This window comes from Astyanax mexicanus, chromosome 4 (genome assembly GCF_023375975.1).
Source record: "Astyanax mexicanus isolate ESR-SI-001 chromosome 4, AstMex3_surface, whole genome shotgun sequence".
Classification (NCBI taxonomy): Eukaryota; Metazoa; Chordata; class Actinopteri; order Characiformes; family Acestrorhamphidae; genus Astyanax; species Astyanax mexicanus.
This window is the reverse complement of record NC_064411.1, coordinates 45,684,761-45,707,411: the sequence shown is the minus strand read 5'-3', so window position 1 is coordinate 45,707,411 and position 22,651 is coordinate 45,684,761. Positions and strand designations below refer to the sequence as shown.

At 40.3% G+C, this 22,651-nt stretch overlaps 1 protein-coding gene across 5 annotated transcripts in view; it reads right to left on the bottom strand.

The window, feature by feature from the left end:
• LOC103038614 (microtubule cross-linking factor 1) overlaps positions 1-22,651 on the bottom strand; it is a 91,109-nt gene that overhangs the window by 33,287 nt on the left and 35,171 nt on the right. For all 5 annotated transcript variants that reach the window (XR_002651135.2, XM_022678976.2, XM_022678977.2 and 2 more), the window contains exons 4-6: positions 7,038-7,097; positions 5,037-6,176; positions 4,562-4,849 (exon numbers count right to left, since the gene is read on the bottom strand). Coding sequence is in view for 4 of the 5 variants with exons in the window: in XM_022678976.2 (XP_022534697.2) it covers positions 4,562-4,849; positions 5,037-6,176; positions 7,038-7,097 (1,488 nt within the window). In the remaining variant the exon portion in view is untranslated. The remainder of the gene's footprint in view (positions 1-4,561; positions 4,850-5,036; positions 6,177-7,037; positions 7,098-22,651) is intronic.

Sequence of the window (22,651 nt, the reverse complement as noted above, 5' to 3'; positions counted from 1 at the left end):
TATGGTGCTCTATCTAATAGGTTGGGTGACCTTTGGGTGACCTACCTTCACTAATGTTCTTGTTCCTGACTGCAATTAAATCATCACAGCAATGCTCTAAAATCTAGTCAAAAGTTACTCCAGTTACTCCAACAAAAACAGGATAAGCTATTTTTTACTGTCCTAGATTTCAGATAAAAAAAATGTCTGTGCAGGTGCCCTAATACTTTTATGCATATAGTGTATATTTAAAAAAAAAAACATTTATTTAATATGAAAACAGATATAACTGTTGTGGTTAGGTAGCAGTGGTATGATTTTATTAATTTGCACGATTATGTGTTCACCTCAACTAAGATTATAAAGTAACTAACTAGCTAGCTAACTTGGTTGCCAAATAGTAAAACCACATAAGAATATTATAATACAATGACAGACTGTACGTGCAATCTATCTCTTTTCTTACTCAAGGGGAGTAAGCTAATCTTAGCATTTATTTTGGGGTTTGGGTTTAGGGTATTTTTTTTCATATTATACCTAATATTAAATATAATATAATATACTTAAAAGAAGGTTTATTTAAAAGAAGACTATACATAGTTAAGGTCATTGTTGTATCATTGTAAATAAGTAAAACAGAAATATATAAAAAAAATATATTTGCTAGATATTGCAAGTTTCAATATCTGAATTCAGAAATGCCTACAATGAACCTTTTCACATCAAACCATTTGCCACTAGAATAAAGAGAACTAGTATAAAGTTTATATAAATAATAGATATATAGACTTCATTTGAATTCACTCTCGTCCCCATATGTTTTTCTTCATTTCCTCACCCCAGCACTTCAAATGATAGCTATAGAGTATAGAAGCCTCCAGCAGTTTGTTCACAGGTTGACTCATGTTTTTCTGTCAGCGTTGCAGAAGCGCAAAGCAGAGAGCAGGAGAAAAGCTAGAAGCAATGTTCTTCCAGAAACAGTCCTCTGAAGCTGTGCGTCAGTGATAAGAACACTTAAACCTAAGGCAGCCAGAAGGATCCCATAATGGTTTAAATAGGAGGAGAGTGATGTAACATATATTTCAGATTCTTAATGTGTGCCTCTTAAAGTATTATCTCTGGCATTTTCACAGCAGTGCGTTTCTAAAAATGAACATAATGGATATTTTGAATTGCTTTTCATCCATTTCTTTACTTTGGTAAAACACACTGGACATCAAAGTTTAGTTGAGGAATTGACTAGATGAAAACTTTTTATGTTTAGATTAGTTTGCGGCTGGTATAAACAACTTTGTGGAGAACATACAATTTTAAAAGGGTCTGACAACCAATATAGTTAATAGAGATTATACACCATATTCATTTGAACTCTTTATCCTTTAGATTAAGCTGTTTTCGTTTCATTGCCTTTAAGGCTTATCTTTGTAAAATATCTCTGCTTGGATTGGCTGCCCTGTACAATGCTGTTTCAGGCTAAAACGCTTTTAACTAAAATTAACATTTTAAAATTAAATACACATGGCTATTTAAATGAAATACATATGGAAACATATGGACTGTATGTTCTAAGTGGCCGTGTTTTTAATATATTTTTAGTATAGCTTATCTTTAAGAAAAAGGTCATTTTAATATTTTATATATATATATATATTTTTTTTTCAGTTTAGTATATTTAAATAAACAATGTATTTCTATGGACATATTCTTCTATAAAAAAACAACAACAAAAACACTCTTATTTTAATTGGCAATTGTACACTGAAAGGAAAATATTATTTAATAATAGACTTAATAAGAAATATTGTAGAACTGGAAGTATTGTTTGTAGGTAGAGTTTCTGGTTATTAACTCATACTTTTCAGATTTTTTTATTATTTGTATTCTTCATATTTGTATATACAGCTCTGGAAACAAAGACCACTTAAAAATTATAAAAACCTTTGTAATATAATCAAGAGGAAGATGGATGATCACAAGCCATCACACTAAGCTGAACTGCTTGAATTTTTGCCCCAGGAGTGGAAAAAAGTTATCCAAAGCAGTGTGTAAAACTGGTGGAGGAGAACATGCAAAGATGCATGAAAACTGTGATTAAAACCAGGGTTATTCCACCAGATATTGATTTTTGAACGCTTAAAACTTTATGAATATGAACTTTTTTTTCTTGCATTATTTGAGGTCTGAAAAATCATTTTTGTTATTTCTCATTTTCTGCAAATAAATGCTCTAAATGACAATATTTTTATATGGAATTTGGGAGAAATGCTTTGCGTAGTTTATAGAATAAAACAACAATGTTTATTTTACTCAAACATAAATGTATAAATAGCAAAATCAGAGAAACTGATTCAGAAATTGAAGTGGTCACTTCATTTTTCCAGAGCTGTATATTTGTTAGTTCAATTACTGGTTATTCGTAGGTGATATTTTTGCTTATATCAATAAGAACATGAGTCATTAGCAGTGTATGTTATTATAGACCAACTGATAAATTGCATGGGTCATAGTTTTTCTGTACTGAATCATAATCAGCTGTTGTTGACTTGCTTTTAAATGGGTCCTGCTGCACCAGCTGTCAGCTCCAACAGGTTTATGAAGCCATGCAGGTAATAGTGGCGCTTCTCCTGCCATCCTGTACTCTTACCCTGACACAGCATTACAGCAAGCAGCCACGGGCAGGACAGAGGGTACGAGGGGGAGAAATGGATGAGGGTGGGTGTCGGTACGGGTTGTGGGTACAGGTTAGTGCAGTGTGGTTTTGACTGTGGGACACTGGATTGAGGGGAGGATAAGGTTCATGAAGGGGTGGCAGGATGGGTCTTTGGCTGAGCTGGGTGGTGTATGTTCTATACAATATGCGTGTACCAGTGCAGTTATTTGGTCAGCTGTTAAACATGGTGGAGGTATAATGACCTATATATGTTGAGACAAACTAATGCTCATGTTTTTCACTGGGTAATTGTTAGGATGAGTTCAAATACAAGCACAAAACAATAAAAAATCCCATTTTAAAAGGAAAAAAAATAAAACATGTAATGTACCAGCCAAACTTGTTTATGCATCCAGAAGCAATGGAACTGAACTGCGGGCCATTTTTCTGTACGTGATTCCCATGCTTAGACATGCCATTGGACTACACAACTAAACTGTGTTCAGTTCTAATTAATAAAGAAAAAAACAATAAACAGTGAATTGTTGTCATCTGCTTGGTTACACTCTTGGTTATCTTTGATATTATTTTCTATCCTAGAGGTTTAAACTTGACAAGAACCTGAGGTTCATTATAAAATTTCTCCTAAAGCTATGTTAAGGTAGTGGTTTACATTTAAGCCATGGTTGTGATGAAGTCTATTAAACATTATTTGTTTAGATTAGTGAAGGGTGTTTCAAGTAATTCTGTGATTGAGGACAAGAACAGTACTCTGAATGGGCTTTGTTTTGGAGTAGGAGAGAGGGCCCTACTACTTATGCTACCTTGGACCCCATTAACACCTGGCATTAATATGCATCCCGGGTGGCCGGCAGAAAATGCAGGTGTGAATGGAGGACAATGCATCTTGAAGACGTTTAAGACCTTTTTTAATACCTCTCACAGGAAAAAAATACTATTACTGTGGCAAAAAAGACAAACTAGATGACTAGCTCCACGTGGCTAAAATTAAATGCTCAGTTAGGCTAAAATTAAACACTCCGCACAGCTAAAATTAAACACTTCACACGGCTACATTTAAACACTCCGCATGGCTAAAATCAAACATTGTCTACTATTAAATCCAATATAATATTAAATTAAACGTGGCTAATAATAAACACTCCGCATGGCTACATTTAAACACTAAAAATAAAAAAATGCTCCATGCGGCTATTCCACTTTGCCTTAGATTTCAGTCATTTTAAGACATTTTTAACCCTAAATATGTAAAACTAAAATTTAGACATTTTAAGACTTTTTAAGGACCTGCGGGTACCCTGCAGTGTGCAAGGGAAACTAGCCGCCTTATCTAGATTTGAGATGAGGACTCACCTCCAGTGGCACAATTTACACAATAATAAGAAATCCAAAAACACATTTAAAGTGCCAGGTGTGAATGGCTCTGCATTTTAACAATAATTTGTGATCATATCACCCAGGATGCATATAAATCCCAGGTCTGAACGGGGCCTTGGAATTAGACAAGCATCTTACAGTTAAACTGACATAACATGGATTAAGATACATACAGCTTGTGGAGCGAGGAGAGATCTTAAAGAACCTGGTGGTGAGTAGTAAGTAGTAAGTAGTAGTAAGTAGTTACATCCATAGAAAGAACGACAAGCCTATTCCAAGCTGGACAGTTATATCCACATCTAGTGAAATTGGTGGTTATATAACAGCTACTCCATTAGTCGATTACTCATGCCCATCCCTAGATTTAATTCAACAATACACTTGATTAACACAGAGATTAAGGTTTAGCCACTGGGTGGATATTAGAGTCAGAAGAAGCAGGTGAACCTCTGCATTATGTCTCAGGTGTCGCACGTGACAGAAGAAAATACAAGCCTTAGAAGGAGATGAAGGACAGAGTAATGTACGACTCACCTGGAAGTCCGTCACCAGGTCCCGTCCCAGAGTTCCGATGGGTGAGTCGCGAGACATGGAGGTGACGGTGGACAGGAAGCTGCTGGACTCAGTGAGGTTTGGCATGGGTGAAAGGTCATCGGTCCGTTCTCTCAGACCCTCACCCATGCGGTCCACTTTCTCCACAAAGGTATGGAGTTCTGCCCGGAACGCCTGCATGCGGGCATTAACGGCATCCAGCACCTGAGAGTCGGGTTTGGGTTCGGCAGAGTCTCCATCACCCCTGAACTCATAACTGTCCCCGACAGTCTGAAAGGGAAAAGGACATGTTTTAGACACAAGGGCTCTTGCCAGGTTTCACTGGCTGTCAAACTGTACATGATGTGCCAGCTTTTATGCTAAATACTGTCTTCTAAATATAAAAAGGATATAGTTCAACAGGGATATGCTACCATATCTGAGCAGAGTTTCCAGCGATTACAGGAACTTGACTTACCCCAACAGAGTTAGCTCCTGTCACAACCAGACGGCCTTCAGACAGCAGACTGTTTGTGTCCACGATGAGCCGCTCCACTGTTTTCCCCAGCCTTTCTGCCTCCCTTTTAATACCCAGCAGCATCTCCCGATCCTCACGCCTCCGCTGTGCAAATTCTGCCGCTCCCGCTAGGTCACCAATATCTGATGCTTTTCCTCCACTACCAAACCCTGAGGTGCCTGTCTTTTCGAATGGGTCCTCAGAGTCACTCTCACCGCCCACAGGACCTTCCCGTTTGGGGTGGAGCAGCAGTAGCCGTCCTGCCTCCTCTTCCTCAGCGTCCCTGCTCTCTGCATCGCTGTCCCTGGGACTGCCAGAGCGCAAGCCCAAGTGGGCAGCCAGGTCACAGCGCTGTACGTTAGAGATTAGCACACGATTCTCATACTGTAACTTCATCACCTTCCCGCTCAACTCATCGATTTGCAGCCGAGCAGCTTTTAACTCCTCCTGCAGGGGCCCAGCACCACTCGACGGGATGCTCACCCCAAGGATATCACCACAGCCCCCGTTTCCAGGCTTCAAGACAACTGAGGTACCCCCGTCTTCAGCCTCACCATCTCCTGGTCCCGGCCCGAACTTGAAGCGGTTAAGCTCAGTGGTCAGCTGCCTGTTATGGTCCTCAATTTCGGAAATAGATCGCCGCAGAAGTTCAGCCTCCTCTTCGACGAACTGCAAGTGCCTCCGAAGCTCACTGGCAGATTCCAGTGCCCCGTCAGCACCGTATGGAGATGTTGGCACGCTGGAAAACGGCTCTCGGCCGAAGCAGTCGCGTTCGTACTGAGAGCGTAGGTCCTCGTTTTCAGCCCTCAGGCCACGGTTTTCCACCTCTAGCTCTACGATCTTGCGCCCAAGAATGTTGGCCTCCTCTTCCACCAATCTGAGCCGCAGGCGTAGCTCTGCCTCCCGTGTGCTGTGTGGCCCACCACCTGTCAGCTCTGCTAGAGGCAAGGGGCTGTCTACATCTCCATAAACAGACTTGTACTTCTGGAGTTCCTGCTCAAGCTCATCCTTTTCTCGGCCCAGTTTGGCCATCTTCTTGCGCATTAGGGTTGATTCTTCTTTAGCGAACTGCAGCTGACAGCGCAGGTCTGCACTGTCCTCCTGGTGACCAAACAAAAAGGGAGCATCAATGTGTCAAATCTTTAATATTTTTGTCATATATGTGATTTTATCAGCTTATGTTAGAGTCAACCTTGAAATCCATGTTTTTTTTTCTAACCAAACTGTAACCAGCATCTACTGACACTCAGCATTGGTGGAATTGAGCAGAATGTGGTTTATACTCTGCAAGCAGAGACTTGGCAAATATAGTGGGGGCCAATTCCCATCTTATACTTGGCAACCGAGGTGTTGGTACATGCAGTACTCGGCTCAGCTGTGAGTCAAGCATTTGGGCAAAAATCAGGTCTATATTCAAATCAGAGCATGAGGTATTTAGCCTAGAAATGGCCAATTTTAAAACAGAGCATGTGGTACTTGGCCTGAAAATTGCCAGAGTGATTTTGGCAATCTGAGTACATACTTGCAAACAAAGCCAAAACTGAACTGAATCCTCCCTACTTCGGAAAACCGTCAAAATCTTTACCTTGAGCTCTCCTAGTTTTAAGTCAATATGAAAACGTGTTAAAGACACAGAAGACAAACAACTAGACTTTATTTGGCCCTGTAGTCAAAATGGTGAAACAAATATAGTCTATAGGCGTCTCAATTGCAATGGAAGACCCACGCTTTTTAAAGAACACTTAACTGATCGCTTATTAAAACATATTTTTTTAGTATATGTTGTTTTTTAAACATACTTTTGACAAAATTGTTTGTATCATAAAAAATATGGTACCATAAGATTTGAATCAAGATATTGAAGGTTTTTGCTTTGTTATTTATTCTTATTTTCTAATCCCCCCAAAAACACACACCAAAAAAGTAGAAATTAGTATGCGGGATGTTTGACAAAACACAAACCTGAGAAAGAGCTTTCTTGTCCTTGAAGGTTTCCCTACTCCCTCGTCTCCTCAGTGCCATCTGAAAGAAAAGAAAAAGAAATCATAGACGTTAGAGGGTAGAACAGCAACTAGAAAAGATGTTGCATCAGCATCTGCCTAAAAATATTAGTATTCTATTAGTATTACTATTAGTATTAGTTTTTTGAGTGTTCGGATTAAGCTTTGAATGCTGCTAGTGGGCTGTTATGTAAGAAGAGCATTAGAGAATGCAGTGTTCCACAGTAATGTTTTCATTCAGCACATTACCCTGTAGTACTATAGGTAGTATTAAACACAGCTTATGGCTTGTACTTAAGACTGTGCTCTGTAGAGACCCTTGGCATGTTATACACGCTATTAAAACTAAGCATCCGAGGTCATAGGAAACACATAATACAGCTGGACAGACATTCTAGCAGTACTTTATTTGATTATTTATCTTTTTTGTGTGTGTACTTATTGTGTGTGTAAAATACTATTCTGCTTTGCCCCTTAAACATTAGAGGAAAATATAAGTTGCATGATTTTCCATAACCACAAGTGTAGTCTCTTGCTAAATATATTATTTAACATAATCAGAATATATGAATGTTTTTTTAATCAGATCAACCAAAATCAATCTAAAAGAGATATTATTGTAAAGTTTATGGGGGAATGTAGGGTTGTATAAGGAATCTATAAGGCTGTATATTTATAGGACTTAGTAACTACTAATAGGTTGTAGTTATACAGTGTTGTATGACTTTAGGTTGTATTTATTTAGGACTGAGTGACTGTAGGGTTGTGCTGTATTTGTATTGCATTGTGTGACTGTAGAGCTGTATTTCTGTAATGCTGTATTTTTGTAGGACTCTATTTACATATGATCTCTATAAGAATGTATTTAAGTAGAATAGAGAGACTGCAGGGCTAGAGAACTGTAGTGCTGAAAGATCGTCACAAGAAAGCATTATTTTAATAAACACTTTGCATGAGGCTTCAGCTCTCTGGGATTTGGTGTGCTCAGTCACTCTTGCCGTATTGAGACATCTGTACGCAGGGAGGGGGAGTTCAGGGTAATGCAGAGAGACTAGACACAAAACACACGCAATACCAGGATCAAGAGAGAGAGAGAGTGAGAGGCTGCACGCAACGCAAGGGCTTAATGCCTGACCTGCAAAAATCACACATGGCAAAGAGCAATAACACTGCTTTGGTGCAGCATGTGTGCAGTTATAACCACTCTCTGAAAAGTTTGTGGCGAGCCAATGTGCATTTTGCATGTATGAAAGAAATATCAATGCGTAAATGAGTCAATACTTTAACTGAGCTTATATAAAGTATACAAACTATACTTCTAATAAATTAGAAAATACCATTTATATTTTACAGTGTTCAACCAGTAGTGTTGTGTTGTGTTTAAAAAAAAATAAGAAAAAAAATAAGAGAACATTTTTATTTACTAAGTTGAAAACCTTTGGATGATCACAAGCCATCAAACCAAGCTAAACTGCTTAAATGTTTGCACCAGGAGTGGCATAAAGTTATCCAAAAGCAGTGTGTAAGACTGGTGGAGGAGAACATGCCAAGATGAAAGAAAACAGTGATTAAAAACCAGGGTTATTCCACCAAATATTGATTTCTGAACTCTTAATACTTTATGAATATGAACTTGTTTTATTTGCATTATTTGAGGACTTTTTTGTTATTTCAGCCATTTCTCATTTTCTCTGAATAAATGCTCTAAATGACAATATATTTATTTGGAATTTGGGAGAAATGTTGTCCGTAGTTTATAGAATAAAACAACAATGTTCATTTTACTTAGATATATACCTATAAATAGCAAAATCATAGAAACTGATTCAGAAACTGAAGTGGTCTCTTTTTTTCTAGAGCTGTAAATACATGCATTCATTGATGAAGAAGTAAAACACCCCAGATTTCTGCAGTTATGTCTCATAACTATATGTAAATGATTACAGCTCTGTTTCTTGGGTAGTGTACCTCTGTAGCATTTTTAGCAGGATAATATTCGCTCACACACAGCAAGGGTTCCCCAGGAATGACTCTGGCAGGTTGCAATATTTCCTTGGCCTGCCTTATTGTCAATCAAGCAATTATGGCCTTACTGGGACACCAGCTTCAACAAACTATGAGTGTACAGAATCTACAGGCCCAGCTGCAACATCTGTGGTCAAATGTGCCACAGGATGCCAAACAGAACATTTATGCTTCCATGCCTAATCCTATCTCATCTTGTATCCAGGCTAAAGGTGCCCAACAGAGTGCTAGAGCTTTTTTTCCTAATAAACATATCCTTTTACTCAAGATAGTAATCACCTATCACTAATATATCATCATTACAGTCGCACATAAAGTTTCATTCCATTCCAACAACTCCTTCCTGGTGTGTTATTTATTTTGTCTGTGAGTATATATCAGAACTGAGAGAGTGCACTGAGAGAGAGTTTATCTGATGCCAGAACAGTGTTAGGTCTAGCGTGGTTATTTACAGTCTTATGATGCTCCTTCCTGCACTGGAACCTTTTTAAAGAAGCAAATCTTGCTGATGCATCTGATCAGAGCAGAGCGCTGATGGGGTGACATTCATAGTGATCCTAACACTGCAGAGTAGCATTACCCGTGCTATAAACTGGGTCTGACAACAGGGTACAGTGTACAGGCTTAAATAATCCAGAGCTGATGCAGTTTGAATCATTTATGGACAGGGATATGGAAAGTGTGAGATACAGCTTGGAGTCGGGAGTTTAATCATTTCCTAGAGAGAGAGAGGGGGAGAGAGAGAGAGAGAGAGAAACAGAAATAGAGAGAGATGGGTGTAGTCTACACAGCATCTGATATGAGATCATTTTTATGTAATAAAACTGGCTAATACACAGATTCATATGGCCTGAGTCACTGAACCCCCAATTCTCAGAGCCGTTTTTTGTTTCAATTCATCCCTAAGAAACTAGCCTCACTAGCGGTTAGCTCCTGGATACTGTGACAAAACATGAGGCCTTGAGAGCAAAGTATCTCAGGTTCTTTTTTTAAAACTTTCACACAGCATCAGCTGGTTTTGATTAGTCATTTTACTGCCATGACTACTGCAGTAGGCTGTTCCTGGGCCTGTTATGCAGTAGGAAGAACTACCCTCTGAAAACAAGCACAGTACAGCTAACACAAACTAACCACAGTGTAAGAGATCTAGCTAACTGGGGACCAAAAGAAAATATTTCTTCTGTTTTTCAGGCTATGGGGGTGTTTTTTCAAATGCAGGGACAGGACAACTGATTGCAATCAGAGTGCTCTGGACGTCAGGCTGGGCTAAAGGTTCATCTTCCAACAAGACAATGACCCTAAGAACAGCTAAAGTAACAAAGTAGTGGCTTCTGAACAACTCTGAGACCATTCATGACTGGCCCAGCCAGAGCTCTGACCCAAACCCAACTGAGCATCTCTGTAGAGACCTGAAAATGTCTGTCCACCAACATTCACCATCCAACCTGGTGGAACTGGAGAGGATCTGCAGGAAGGAAGAATGGCAAATGATCCCCAAATCCAGGTGTGAAAAACTTGTTGCATCATTCCCAAGAAGACTCATGGCTGTACTGGCTTAAAAGGGTGCTTCATGTGATATTTCAGTGTTTCTTTTTTAATACATTTGCAAAAATTTCTACATTTTTTTTCTGTCATGATGGAGTGCTAAGTGTGGACTATTATTTAAGCAGAAAGTACCATACATTTCTAGATCAATAGAAAATGCCCTCCCGCTTCATGCTCCAAATAAGGCAATGTCTCATGCACTCGAGCAACCGCGTCGGAAACACAGCTCTGTCTCACTCTCCTGCATTCTTCTGCTTATCTAATAAGAGTAAATAAGTCTGCAGTTGTCCTGATATTACAGTGCAGAATTATCCTCATCAGTCTCAGACACTGAAATTACTATGAGCAGTAATGACGGCTCGATGCCACCTTATAATGATGCCTCAAGGTCACAACACCTCTATTAGAGCAGCAGCCAGGTCTAGCTGTCATTCTCTGACCCAAACATGCTGGAGACACATACATAAAAACGTCTTTAGTTTAAACACTGTGATTGAAACTCATCATTTTTGTAGACATGTGTTCAAACCCCAAATTAGAAAATACTAACACAGTATAGACAATGCTGTAAGAAAGGTGTAGTTCATTTTTTAATATACTGTACATCCATGCCTGAATTTCTGGCCTGTGACACAATCCAAAAACTTTTGGACAGGGAAAATGAGTTACCTTCCATTTAATTTTAATTTACTGTTCAAAACAAAAGCCTTATGTTTACCATGTCCAAAGCGTCGACTTCTCTGGGATTGAAGGCATCTGGGATGGACGATCACACAGTGGAAATGTGATTTCTGGGATGGTTTACTATCATACCTTTTTTTGGGAATGTGTTGGGGGCCTGGAATGCAGGAATGGATGTATATATTATATTATGTATATTGATTTTGCAATATATTGTATTGTTTGTGATACATTATCGATATTTGATGGCAAGAATTGATATTTTACTTAATAAAGTTACTGTTTCATTACTCCACAGGGTGGCACTAATTATATGAATAGGGTAAACCTGCAGTGAAGAATATTGGTTGTTAAATAGTATTGTATCCTCTTCAGTAACACAACTGCCATGAAGTATCATAGAGAACTGTCGCAGAAACACAATATTGTGAAATCCTCTTTATTATGGGCAACATATAGTGATAATATTGAAATCTGGAATTCTCGCCTCTAATGCACATTATTAAATAAAATGTTGACCAGACATTAGATTAAATATTTGGGGTTCATACAGTCTGCAATGAAATAAAAGTCCAAGTAAATGAAAGACACACTGTGTTTCTCATTCCCATATCTAAACTGTCCTAGCATTCTCTTATTTGGGGTTGTACTGAATCTCACAGTATTTTCCAGTTATAAACTCCATGTTTTTTTGTGTCCTACAGTCATTCTTCACGTTTCTGACAAAACTCGAAACTCGCAGTTATTTTTAATACTGTGTTAAAATGTCATATTAAACAGACTTATACAAATGTTTTAAAATGACAAAGAAAATATGTTTTTCTCTTGTAAAGTTGTCATTTTTTTTGAGGTTTTGTTCCAATAGCATCATGTTTCAGTAGAACACAGCATATAAATCTCAGTCACTGTTAGCAAACGCTACTGAAGGCACCTTCTGTAAAGACAATTCAGGCTCAGCATCAGGGCTGACAGAAGGGGAGGGAACATGAAGAGTCACTCAGAGAAGAGGAGGAGAAGAAAAAGATGTATAGACAGAGCGCAGAGAGGTGTCTGATGGACGCCGGCCCGCAGTAGCTGCTCATTCAGGCTTGGATAATCACAGTCTAACTACGGCCTGCTAATCCTGCTGTCTGGCCTTGTTCCAAACCTGTTCCTAACAGCCTCAACACTTCCACTCCCCTCCCTGTGTCACAGCTCCACTGGGATAGGACGCTACTCATCAAAGCTCGCATTAACATAATATTTTCAGGCTGTTGAAGAATGCTGAATATGTCAGGAATGTACCTGATCTAAAGGGTTTATTATAGGTTCTAAATTCTGATCAGATTCAAGCACACAATTGAGCAGAGCCACACTCTTCTAGGGCTGTTTGATGTGAACAAAAAGATGCATATCTTGATATGCTTAAGATCATTTATGATTAATAATATAATACAATGTGATTTTCTTGGAATAAACATGCAATTCTTTGTGGTATTTCACTGACTCAGCAACTGCACTGGATCATATTGATTGGATTAGACGGTTTAATACAATTGTTACAATGACTTTACTATTTAGAATTAAATCACACACAGATGGAAAGATGTTTAGCATGTTCAACATTATGATCTATATACAACACCAAATCAGAGATTACTTATTACTTGGACGTTCCATGCTGTCCCCACATTTTTTATTTATTTCCACTTTTGTTTTTTCATTTTCTCCCCAATATACACGGCCAATTACCCGACCCACTCATTACAACTCCCCCCTATCACTAGTGATGTGCCAACACACCAGGAGAGTGAAGACTAGCACATGAGTCCTCCGATACATGTGAAGTCAGACACCGCCTCTTTTCAAACTGGTGCTGATGCAGGATTGCCGTGTAGCATCCCAACACACTCGGTTCTGATACATCAGCTCACAGACGCCTTGTGCTGCAAACATCACCCTTAAGTGATGTGGGGAAAGAGCGCCATCTACCCAGCCGATGGCAAGCTACATGACCAGCATTCGAACAAGCGATCTCCTGATCATAGTGGCAGTGCTTAGCCCGCTGGACCACTCTGAGTTCCCTTGTCCCAACATTTTCTGATCTGAGGTCAAAGAATATTTAAAACATATTGCTCAGGCCTACAGTCCACTACTAAGTTCTTCACCCTCCACCCTCTTCTGATGTAACCGTCCAAATCCCCAGGTGTCCAAAGCCACAGCAGCATGATTTTCTATAAAACATTTAGTGAAGGGCAAATCTGGCCTGCTTTACCGCTTCTGTGTGCAGTGCCTGGAGCAGCTTATCACCCCTCCAACGCTATTATGCCCCGACCAGAGCCAATATACCAGGCTAGAGCTAAAGCAGATTAAGCAGCACAGCACTGGCCAAGTCTCTCATGAGCCCAGCAGAGAGCACGGCCTGCTCCACCCTACCTTACCATGCAGCACGGCCACAGCTCTCCACGCTGTGCAGCAGATGGTATAAAGCACAGCCATACCATGTTAATGCACCACAGTGAGAACACTGATAAACAACTCCTTAATTATGGCAACTTTTAGACTCTTTGGCCCGTTTTTCTGCGGTAGAAATGCGCACTCTCTCCTTTGATACTCTTTGGTCCGTTTTTCTGCGCTAGAAATGTGCACCCTCTCCGACTCTTTGGCCCGTTTCTGACACCTAGCGTTCAAACTTTGAATCTCACATTATAAAAACCTGCTTAACAGCGGGCCAACTTTCATTCTATTTCTAAAATACCTCGCGGACCGCTCCAAAAAAGAAAACGGGGCGCAAATTGCCCGCGGGCCGTAGTTTGGACACCCCTGGTTTAAAGGTTTGGGCCTTTCCATGATCTTGATCTCAATTCATTGGTTAAAAAAGAAATTCTAAATGCACACTCTGATATGCTATTCCAACAGGGCAATACTTGTCCACACACTGCTGCTGTCTGAGGAGCTTCCCTTGAAGAAACAGGCATTATACTATTGCCAATGTACCATTGTCCTTGATTAAAAATGTGTGATATGTTGGACTTGCTATCAACACTCCACCCTTTCCAAAATCTGGAGGAACTGCATGAATATTCAAGCTGCATAAGATGGATTATTGCAGAATGCCATTAGGAACTCCATAATATAAGTACATAGTATATCGTCGCTATCCAATGAAACAGCAACTTTACAGGAGAGAAAAAAACTGTGATTTCAAATTATGTAGTAAACTAAAAATCTACAAAAATGGAGATACTTGTTTTTCATTGAAACGCGACGATATGTGGACTGAGTAAAAACACAAATATGCATAGTGACTACTCATTTGACTATGTTTTTAAAAATGCATCAGCCTGGCCTATTTTTTCCTTTCTGTGATGGATTGTCTGTGTGTGTCTGGGTGTGTGTGTGTGTGTGTGTGTTTGTGTGTGTGTTTGTGTGTGTGTGTGTGTAAATGTGTTTATGTGGGTGTTTTACCATACTTGAGCATGAGGTTTGCTGGGACCATGACAGGCTTAGGAGGGATGATATTACACACAAAAGAGACGGTTACACACTCTGCAACAGGCGCATACATCAGTCTATTCACCAGCGGCACAAAGCTCTACTCACAAGCCTTTACTACTCCCTCAATCTCTCTCTCTCTCTCTCTCTCTCTCTGTCCCACAATCCCTTTTTCTTTTTCGTGCTAAGCAGCCCACAGTTCAGCCTCTGCTGTTCCAGGACCACTTTTGAATCATGTCTGGACTGTGCTGCTGTCTCCACTGCAGGTCCTAGATCAGGTCTGGTCTTTTTTGTTCTGTATTCAGGCCCGGGGGCCTGAGTCGTCTGCGGGACGGCTTTGTGAGGGCGTCTGCAGCACACGTTTCTCCATTTTTCACCCAAAACTTTTCAATGAGATTAGTAATGAGGCTTCACAAAGGGCGGAATTAGTCATTCAGGCGCAGTGGGACGAGTTCTCATCTCGCTTTTTGAATGTCGCCTGCTTAAACCTTTCTGGACCGTTGAGGAAGTTTGAATTGGTTCTTTACCAAAACCATCAAGGCAAACATTCCTAACAAAGAAAGCAAGAGGATGTTCCCTAAACTTAACCTAAATTAACCCATCTTGACCAGTTTCTTGGGGTAAGCCTTTTTTAAACAAACTAATGAAACAAGATCACAATAGTTCAGGATGAGATGATATTTCTGCTTTCGTGTATCCATGTCTAAATTGCGAAGGCAGGAATGTGTGGGCGGGAACATGGGAAATGGAAGACAAATCATATATCTGCTGCTGTTCATCTCACGCAACACGTAGTTACGTTTCTGGGGAGGTGCACGTCACAGCTACAGCTATGTGTAGGGTATGTGTAGGCTACAGTGTAGGTTCGAACTACAAGTATGAATTGGCCTTAACTCTAGTTTAACTGTGACCCTGGAAATGGAATTAGGTAGACCTGAACTGACTAAACTATCCTACTGGGTTTGTTCACCCTTTGATCTCTGTATCAGACTCTTCTCTCACAACATGTACCATCAAGTAGATCAAAAAGATCCAAGGCAGACAAACATTTGACATTCAGGGGTAAATTTAATCGATTGGCTTTTTTCCAACAAAATGTAGGAACAGAAATACTGAAATGGTCTTGAGGAGTCAAATCCTGCTACTAGTTAAGGGTTACACAATTAGTGTAATGTCTGATTAATGTCTGATATGGATACTGCAACCTTGAGAATCTGTCAATATCTATACCTATCCAATGTAATATTTTTCCCACTATTAAACTGAGCTAGTTACAATGCATTTGTCTAAATGCACGCTGATTAATCCAAATATTCTTCCTTCTGAAGCCTAGAATACTGGTATGTAGGCTTGAACATCATGTAGGCTTGGGTTCTATTGGTAACGCTTTCTAGTTCAATTTTAAATCAGTGCTTATTACTGGATATTTTTCTCTTTTCTAATAATATATTCAGTGGTTTTGGATAGCAACGGACTGATAACCATACTAAGTAGCTCCAGCTGTAATCTAACACACCTGATCTCCTTAAATAAGAACTTGAGGATCTTTAGTACCATCATACTATCTGTTATATAACACTATTTATTATCTGCCAAAAATGTATTAAATAGAGTGTATCCTGCTTTTGTTTGAGTAACCGTTTCTAGCTCATCTCAGAAACACTGAATGGAGCACAGTCATTTCAGAGAACAGTCATTTCAGAATTTGCCTTCAACACAGCTCAATACTGGGGGGATTTATATTTCTCTGGCCCACATCATGGCATTAAGGTAATTTTATTTGTATCTCCTCTGGAGAGCCATATTGTATCTGAATGCATTTATTATACATATAGAGTTATAAGTGCTAAAGATAGCTTTGATGCATGTAGGTCACATCTTCATGCTGGTGCATATAGGGCAGCATCTTAAGATACCATCAAGCGAAGTCAATATTTAACACATCAACTAATTACTTATGAGGATGAGAATGTGGATCACTCCCTAATAAGCTGTGTCTTATCTAAAGTAATAATAATAATAAATATTTTGAGTCTGTTTATTTTGTATTTAGGTTATTGAAGTAATATATAAGAAACAAATGAAAGATTGATACACTACATTAAGACATTACCTAAAGAAATGTTATCATGCCCTGATATATTTTTCACATTCCTAATGTGTGTATGAGTTCAGAGAGAGATTATTTAAATAAGACTCGCTGGCTAATAGTCATGTCCGTATCCTCTAAGCACCCGCTGCAGTCTTACACTTATCACCAGCCCTTGTGGACTGTTTATCATGAGCTACTGTGTTAATTGGTAATGGCAGAAAGGAAAAGGCTTTCCTAAATCCATGTTAGCTCATTATGTCCAGCATGTTTTGAAGTAAATATTGAGATTAAATAGCTAATATAGAGTGACGAATCCAGGGTCAGCAAGCGGGTGAATGTTGTAAAGATTTTCCTAGACCTCTCCAACCCTCCTCAGGCAGAACAGGTCCTGCTTATGTGAAGCTTTCTTAAGATCCGTGCTTCAAAAAAACGACAACAAAGTGTCTGGGTGGGCTTTGAAGTGGAGATGGATGGAGGTTGTTTAGAGCACTGTTCACGTTCCCGTGGCGATCAGTGATTAAGCGCTGGCTTCTGGCTGACGCTGACTGTAAAACACTGAAGTCAGGAAGACCACCAAGCCCACCAGAATCCATCCCACCTTGCAAAACTGTCCAAAAAAAAGACCTTCACCACTCAGACTGCTGCTTTACTTTTCCTTTGAATCTCCATCTTCTCAATGATTCATTTAATTAAACAACTAACACTGGTAGTGACTGATAACTCATAGAAGCTAATAACAACTACAATACTATTAACCCATTATTCCACTTCCATCTTCTAAATGTTCCTTTATTACACGCATAATCACAATGTCCCATTGCTTAACACTATCTCCTCAACACTGCATTACTCAACCTCATCTCCTCAACACCCCATTACTGATCCCTATCTCCTCAACACCCCATCTCCTTAACATGCCATTACTCAACCCCATCTCCTTAATACGCGAATACTCAACCCCATCTCCTCAATGCCCACTCTACTCCTATCTTCAGAACACCCTATCACTTGACTGTCATCTCCTTAACATCCAGTTACTCAAACAGCCCGTTACTCAGCCTCATCTCCTCAACCCCCCTATTAATCAACCCAATCTCCTTAACAAACAATCTCCTCAACACCCCATTACTCAACCCCATCTCCTCAACACCCCATTACTCAACACCATCTCCTCAACACCCCATTACTCAACCCCATCTCCTCAACATGCCATTATTCAACCCAATCTCCTCAACACCCCATTACTCAACCCCATCTCCTCAACACCTCATTACTCAACCCCATCTCCTCAACATGCCATTATTCAACCCAATCTCCTCAACACCCCATTACTCAACCCCATCTCCTCAACACCTCATTACTCAACCCCATCTCCTCAACATGCCATTATTCAACCCCATCTCCTCAACATCCCATTACTCAACCCCATCTCCTCAACACGCCATTACTCAACCCCATCACCTCAATGCCCTTTTACTCTACTCCTATCTTCAGAACACCCTTGACTGTCATCTCCTTAACATCCAGTTACTCAAACCCATCTCCCCAGCACCCCGTTACTCAGCCTCATCTCCTCAACCCCCCATTACTCAACCACATCTCCTTAACACCCCATCTCCTCAACACCCCATTACTCAACCCCATCTCCTTAACAACCAATCTCCTCAACACGCCATTACTCAACCCCATCACCTCAATGCCCTTTTACTCTACTCCTATCTTCAGAACACCCTTGACTGTCATCTCCTTAACATCCAGTTACTCAAACCCATCTCCCCAGCACCCCGTTACTCAGCCTCATCTCCTCAACCCCCCATTACTCAACCACATCTCCTTAACACCCCATCTCCTCAACACCCCATTACTCAACCCCATCTCCTTAACAACCAATCTCCTCAATACGCCATTACTCAACCCCATCACCTCAATGCCCTTTTACTCTACTCCTATCTTCAGAACACCCTTGACTGTCATCTCCTTAACATCCAGTTACTCAAACCCATCTCCCCAGCACCCCGTTACTCAGCCTCATCTCCTCAACCCCCCATTACTCAACCACATCTCCTTAACACCCCATCTCCTCAACACCCCATTACTCAACCCCATCTCCTTAACAACCAACCTCCTCCACACGCCATTACTCAACCCCATCACCTCAATGCCCTATTACTCTACTCCTCTCTTCAGAACACCCTATCACTTGACTGTCATCTCCTTAACATCCATTTACTCAAACCCATCTCCCCAACACCCCGTTACTCAACCCCATCTTCTCAACATGCCATTACTCAACCCCATCTCCTCAACATGCCATCTCCTCAACACCCTATCACTTGACTGTCATATCCTTAACATCCAGTTACTCAAACTCAAATCTCTCCAACACCCCAGGCAGTGACTGATAAACCTATTTCAAAGTTTGTTTGTTTTTTTACAAATAACTCACAGCATCTGATCAATACTGTTACAATCTTTCACTTTTTTCTGTTTTCTCTCTCTGCTTATCTCTGCCTTTTGTCCAATCTCTCACTTCTTCATCCACATTTTTCTATCTCACTCCATCTTTGCATGTGATCTCTATTCCATCTTTGTCTCTTTTAGTTTCCCTTTTTTTCTTCCAACTGTTCTTTCCCTCTCTTGCCCTGTCTGTTTTCTTCCCCTATGTCTTTCCTTTTTTTATCTACCTCTTTCTATCCCTCTCTCTGAGGGTCAGGCCACTGTTGTTCCTCTCCATTGCTCAGAATGAAGAGACAACACACACAAAAGAGGCTTTGCTCACACGCTCACACACAGAGCGCCTTTCAGCCAATCACAACAAAGCCCTTCTCTCGCCCTGTACGGGCACAGTGTACCCAAAAATGGCACCTCCTCCTCTGTCTGCCTCCTATTCTTTCTTTCACACACTCTCTATCTCTCTGTTATCCTGCATTTCTTCTGCTGGCATTGCGTGGCAACCAGCTGTCCTGTCCGTGCTGCTCGGACATGTGACTGAGTTCACAGCATATTTCACAAGACTCGCAGTGTGCACAGATTTAGCTTACAGTCTGATTTAAACCCTGAGGACATTTATCTTCACACTGGATATCTTTTAATTAGACGGATTTGTGAGATTGGAAAATAATTAATACTGCTGGATAAGGAGAGAAATATTGATTTGTAAGGGCTCTATCTATCCTATCTGCCATCCATATTCCCTAATACCCCCTACTATACTCTAATGTCAACTGGGGTATAGTTCCCGTTCATCCATCCATCTGTCCCTCCATCCGTCCACCCACACATCCATTAATGTATTCAACCATCCATCCAGCTCTCCATTAATCCACCCATCCATCCATTCATGCAGACATTAATCCACCCACCTATCAATTTATTTATCTATTTATCCATTCACCCATCCAACCATTCAGCCCTCTGTCCATCCAATTATCTTTTTTCTAGTTCTCCACCCACACATTGAGCTGTCCACCCATCCATCCATTCGTCCATTCATTCCACTATCCATCCATTCATCTATCTGTCTCTCTGTCACTTTACCCTTCAAACTATCCACACATCCATTCATTTTTTCCCATGTTTCTCTTCATGCATCCATACATCTTTCTTTTAGCCTATCCCTCTTTCTATCCATTTATTCATTTATCCACCTCTCATCTATCCATCCAGCTATCTATCCATTCATTCTTTCATCTCTTTATCTCCCTGTTCATTCACTCATCTGTCCATTACATCCACCTCTCACCACTTAATTTATTTATGCAATCATTCATTTATTAAACCATCTATTCTTTTATCTATTTGCCTTTGCATTAATTGATCGGTCTCTCTGCCCATCCATCTTTCTATCCATTCATCCAGCCCATAGTTCATCTATTTATCCAACTCTTAAACCATTTATCCATCTGTGCATACAAATCTGCATCTGTGCATCCATCAATGCTTCCATCCATCAATTATTTTATCCATCTATCTGTCCTATCATACATTAATCCATCCATTCATGCATTATATCTATCATCTATCCATCTGTCTGTTCATACATTTATCCACCCATCCATTCACCCATTGTTTCCATTTGTCCATTTAGTCATTCATTCATTCATCTCTCATCATCCATCAAACTATCTATCCATTCATTCTTTCATCACTTTATCTCTCTGTCCATTTCATTAACCTATCCATTAATTAATTCATGAATTCATCCATTCTTTCGTCTGCCTATGCATTCATTTATCGCTCACTCTGTCCATCCATCTTTCTATCCATTCATCCAACCAATAGTTCATCTATTTGTTCATTCATTCATTCATTCATCCATTCATACAACCATCCTTTATTTTGGTCCATTTAATAGTGAAGAGGCTACCCCTGAGATCACTGTCTTTCAAATATCAAGCTGATCTCAATGATCTCAAAGCCATCCATCATACGTGTTCCCATTATCCTACAATCAATAAACGACCACTTAACCAGACCCTACATACAGCACGAGGAGAGAGAGAGAGAGAGAGAGACAGAAAGAGTAAGAGAGAAAGAGAGAGAGAGAGAGAGAGAGAGAGAGAGAGATGAGTGCTACAAGCTTCCTGCTCAGAAAGTGAGCTGCCTTTAGAGCTGTGGGAAACATTAAAGCATCAGACAGGAAGTGGCACATTAATGTTTCATATTTTATTAAATTATCTTCCAACTGTGTCGCTAAGAAAGCATTAACGTGGTTTGTGGCGGTGGTCTGAGAACAATTAAGCTAATGAGAGAGACTCAGAGCTGCTGTTTCAGTGCTGCTTTAATACAGCCACTTCTTCATCCAGATCAACATGAAGGATTTAACACGAACTAATCAGAGCCGGGTTCTCCCAGAGCTTCCTCACACACCCATCCTCACAGGACTGCAGAGCTCAGATCTTAATGAACACTGCTGCTCACTGAGGAGATCAGCTTCATACTGCTGCAGACACCAGGCTCTATCCACCCACTAACACTTTCTTAAAAATTCTGAATTAGCTGCAGATCAGGAGTCTGGCAGGATGCTGGATAACCCCCGTCAGCCGAGCTGAACTGCAGCGGGTCATTAACCAGCCAATGTATCCCCCAGTGTCTGCACTCTAACGTCTAACTTCCCCCACCACACAGCTATAAAACATCTCTCCTTCTCTCTCTTTCTCTCTCTCTTTCTCAGTCAGACAGTCTGTCTCCTTCTCAGTTTCTCAGTCATGCTGTCTGTCTGTTTCTCTTCCACAAACTCATCCATCTCATCTCTGGGTCTCTCACTCTCTCAGTCAATCAGTCTGCTGTCTGTCTCTCATTCACCTCATTTCTCTGTCTCTCTCTAAGTCAGTCTGTCTGCCTCTTTTCCATAAACGTATTCACCTCATCTCTCTGTCTCTCTCAGTCAGTTAGTCTGTCTGTCTTTCTTCCACCACTCATTCACCTCATCCATCCATCCTATCCATCTCCCTGTCTCTTTCTCTGTCTCTCACTGTCTCAGTCAGTCTGTCTATTTCTCTCCCTCAGTCACTCTGTCTGTCTGTTTCTCTTCCACACACTCTTTCACCTCATCTCCCGGTCTCTCTCAGTCAGTCAGTCTGTGTGATGCTCTTCCACCACTCATTCACAGTATCTTCCTTTCTCCTCTTTCACTTATCTGCTTTTCTCTTACTCATTCATTCCCTCTGTCATTATCATCTCTTTTTCTCTCTCAAATGTCATCTCCTGTCATATTTTTTACTCTCAATCTTTCTCTCTAGCCATCTTCTATTCCTTCT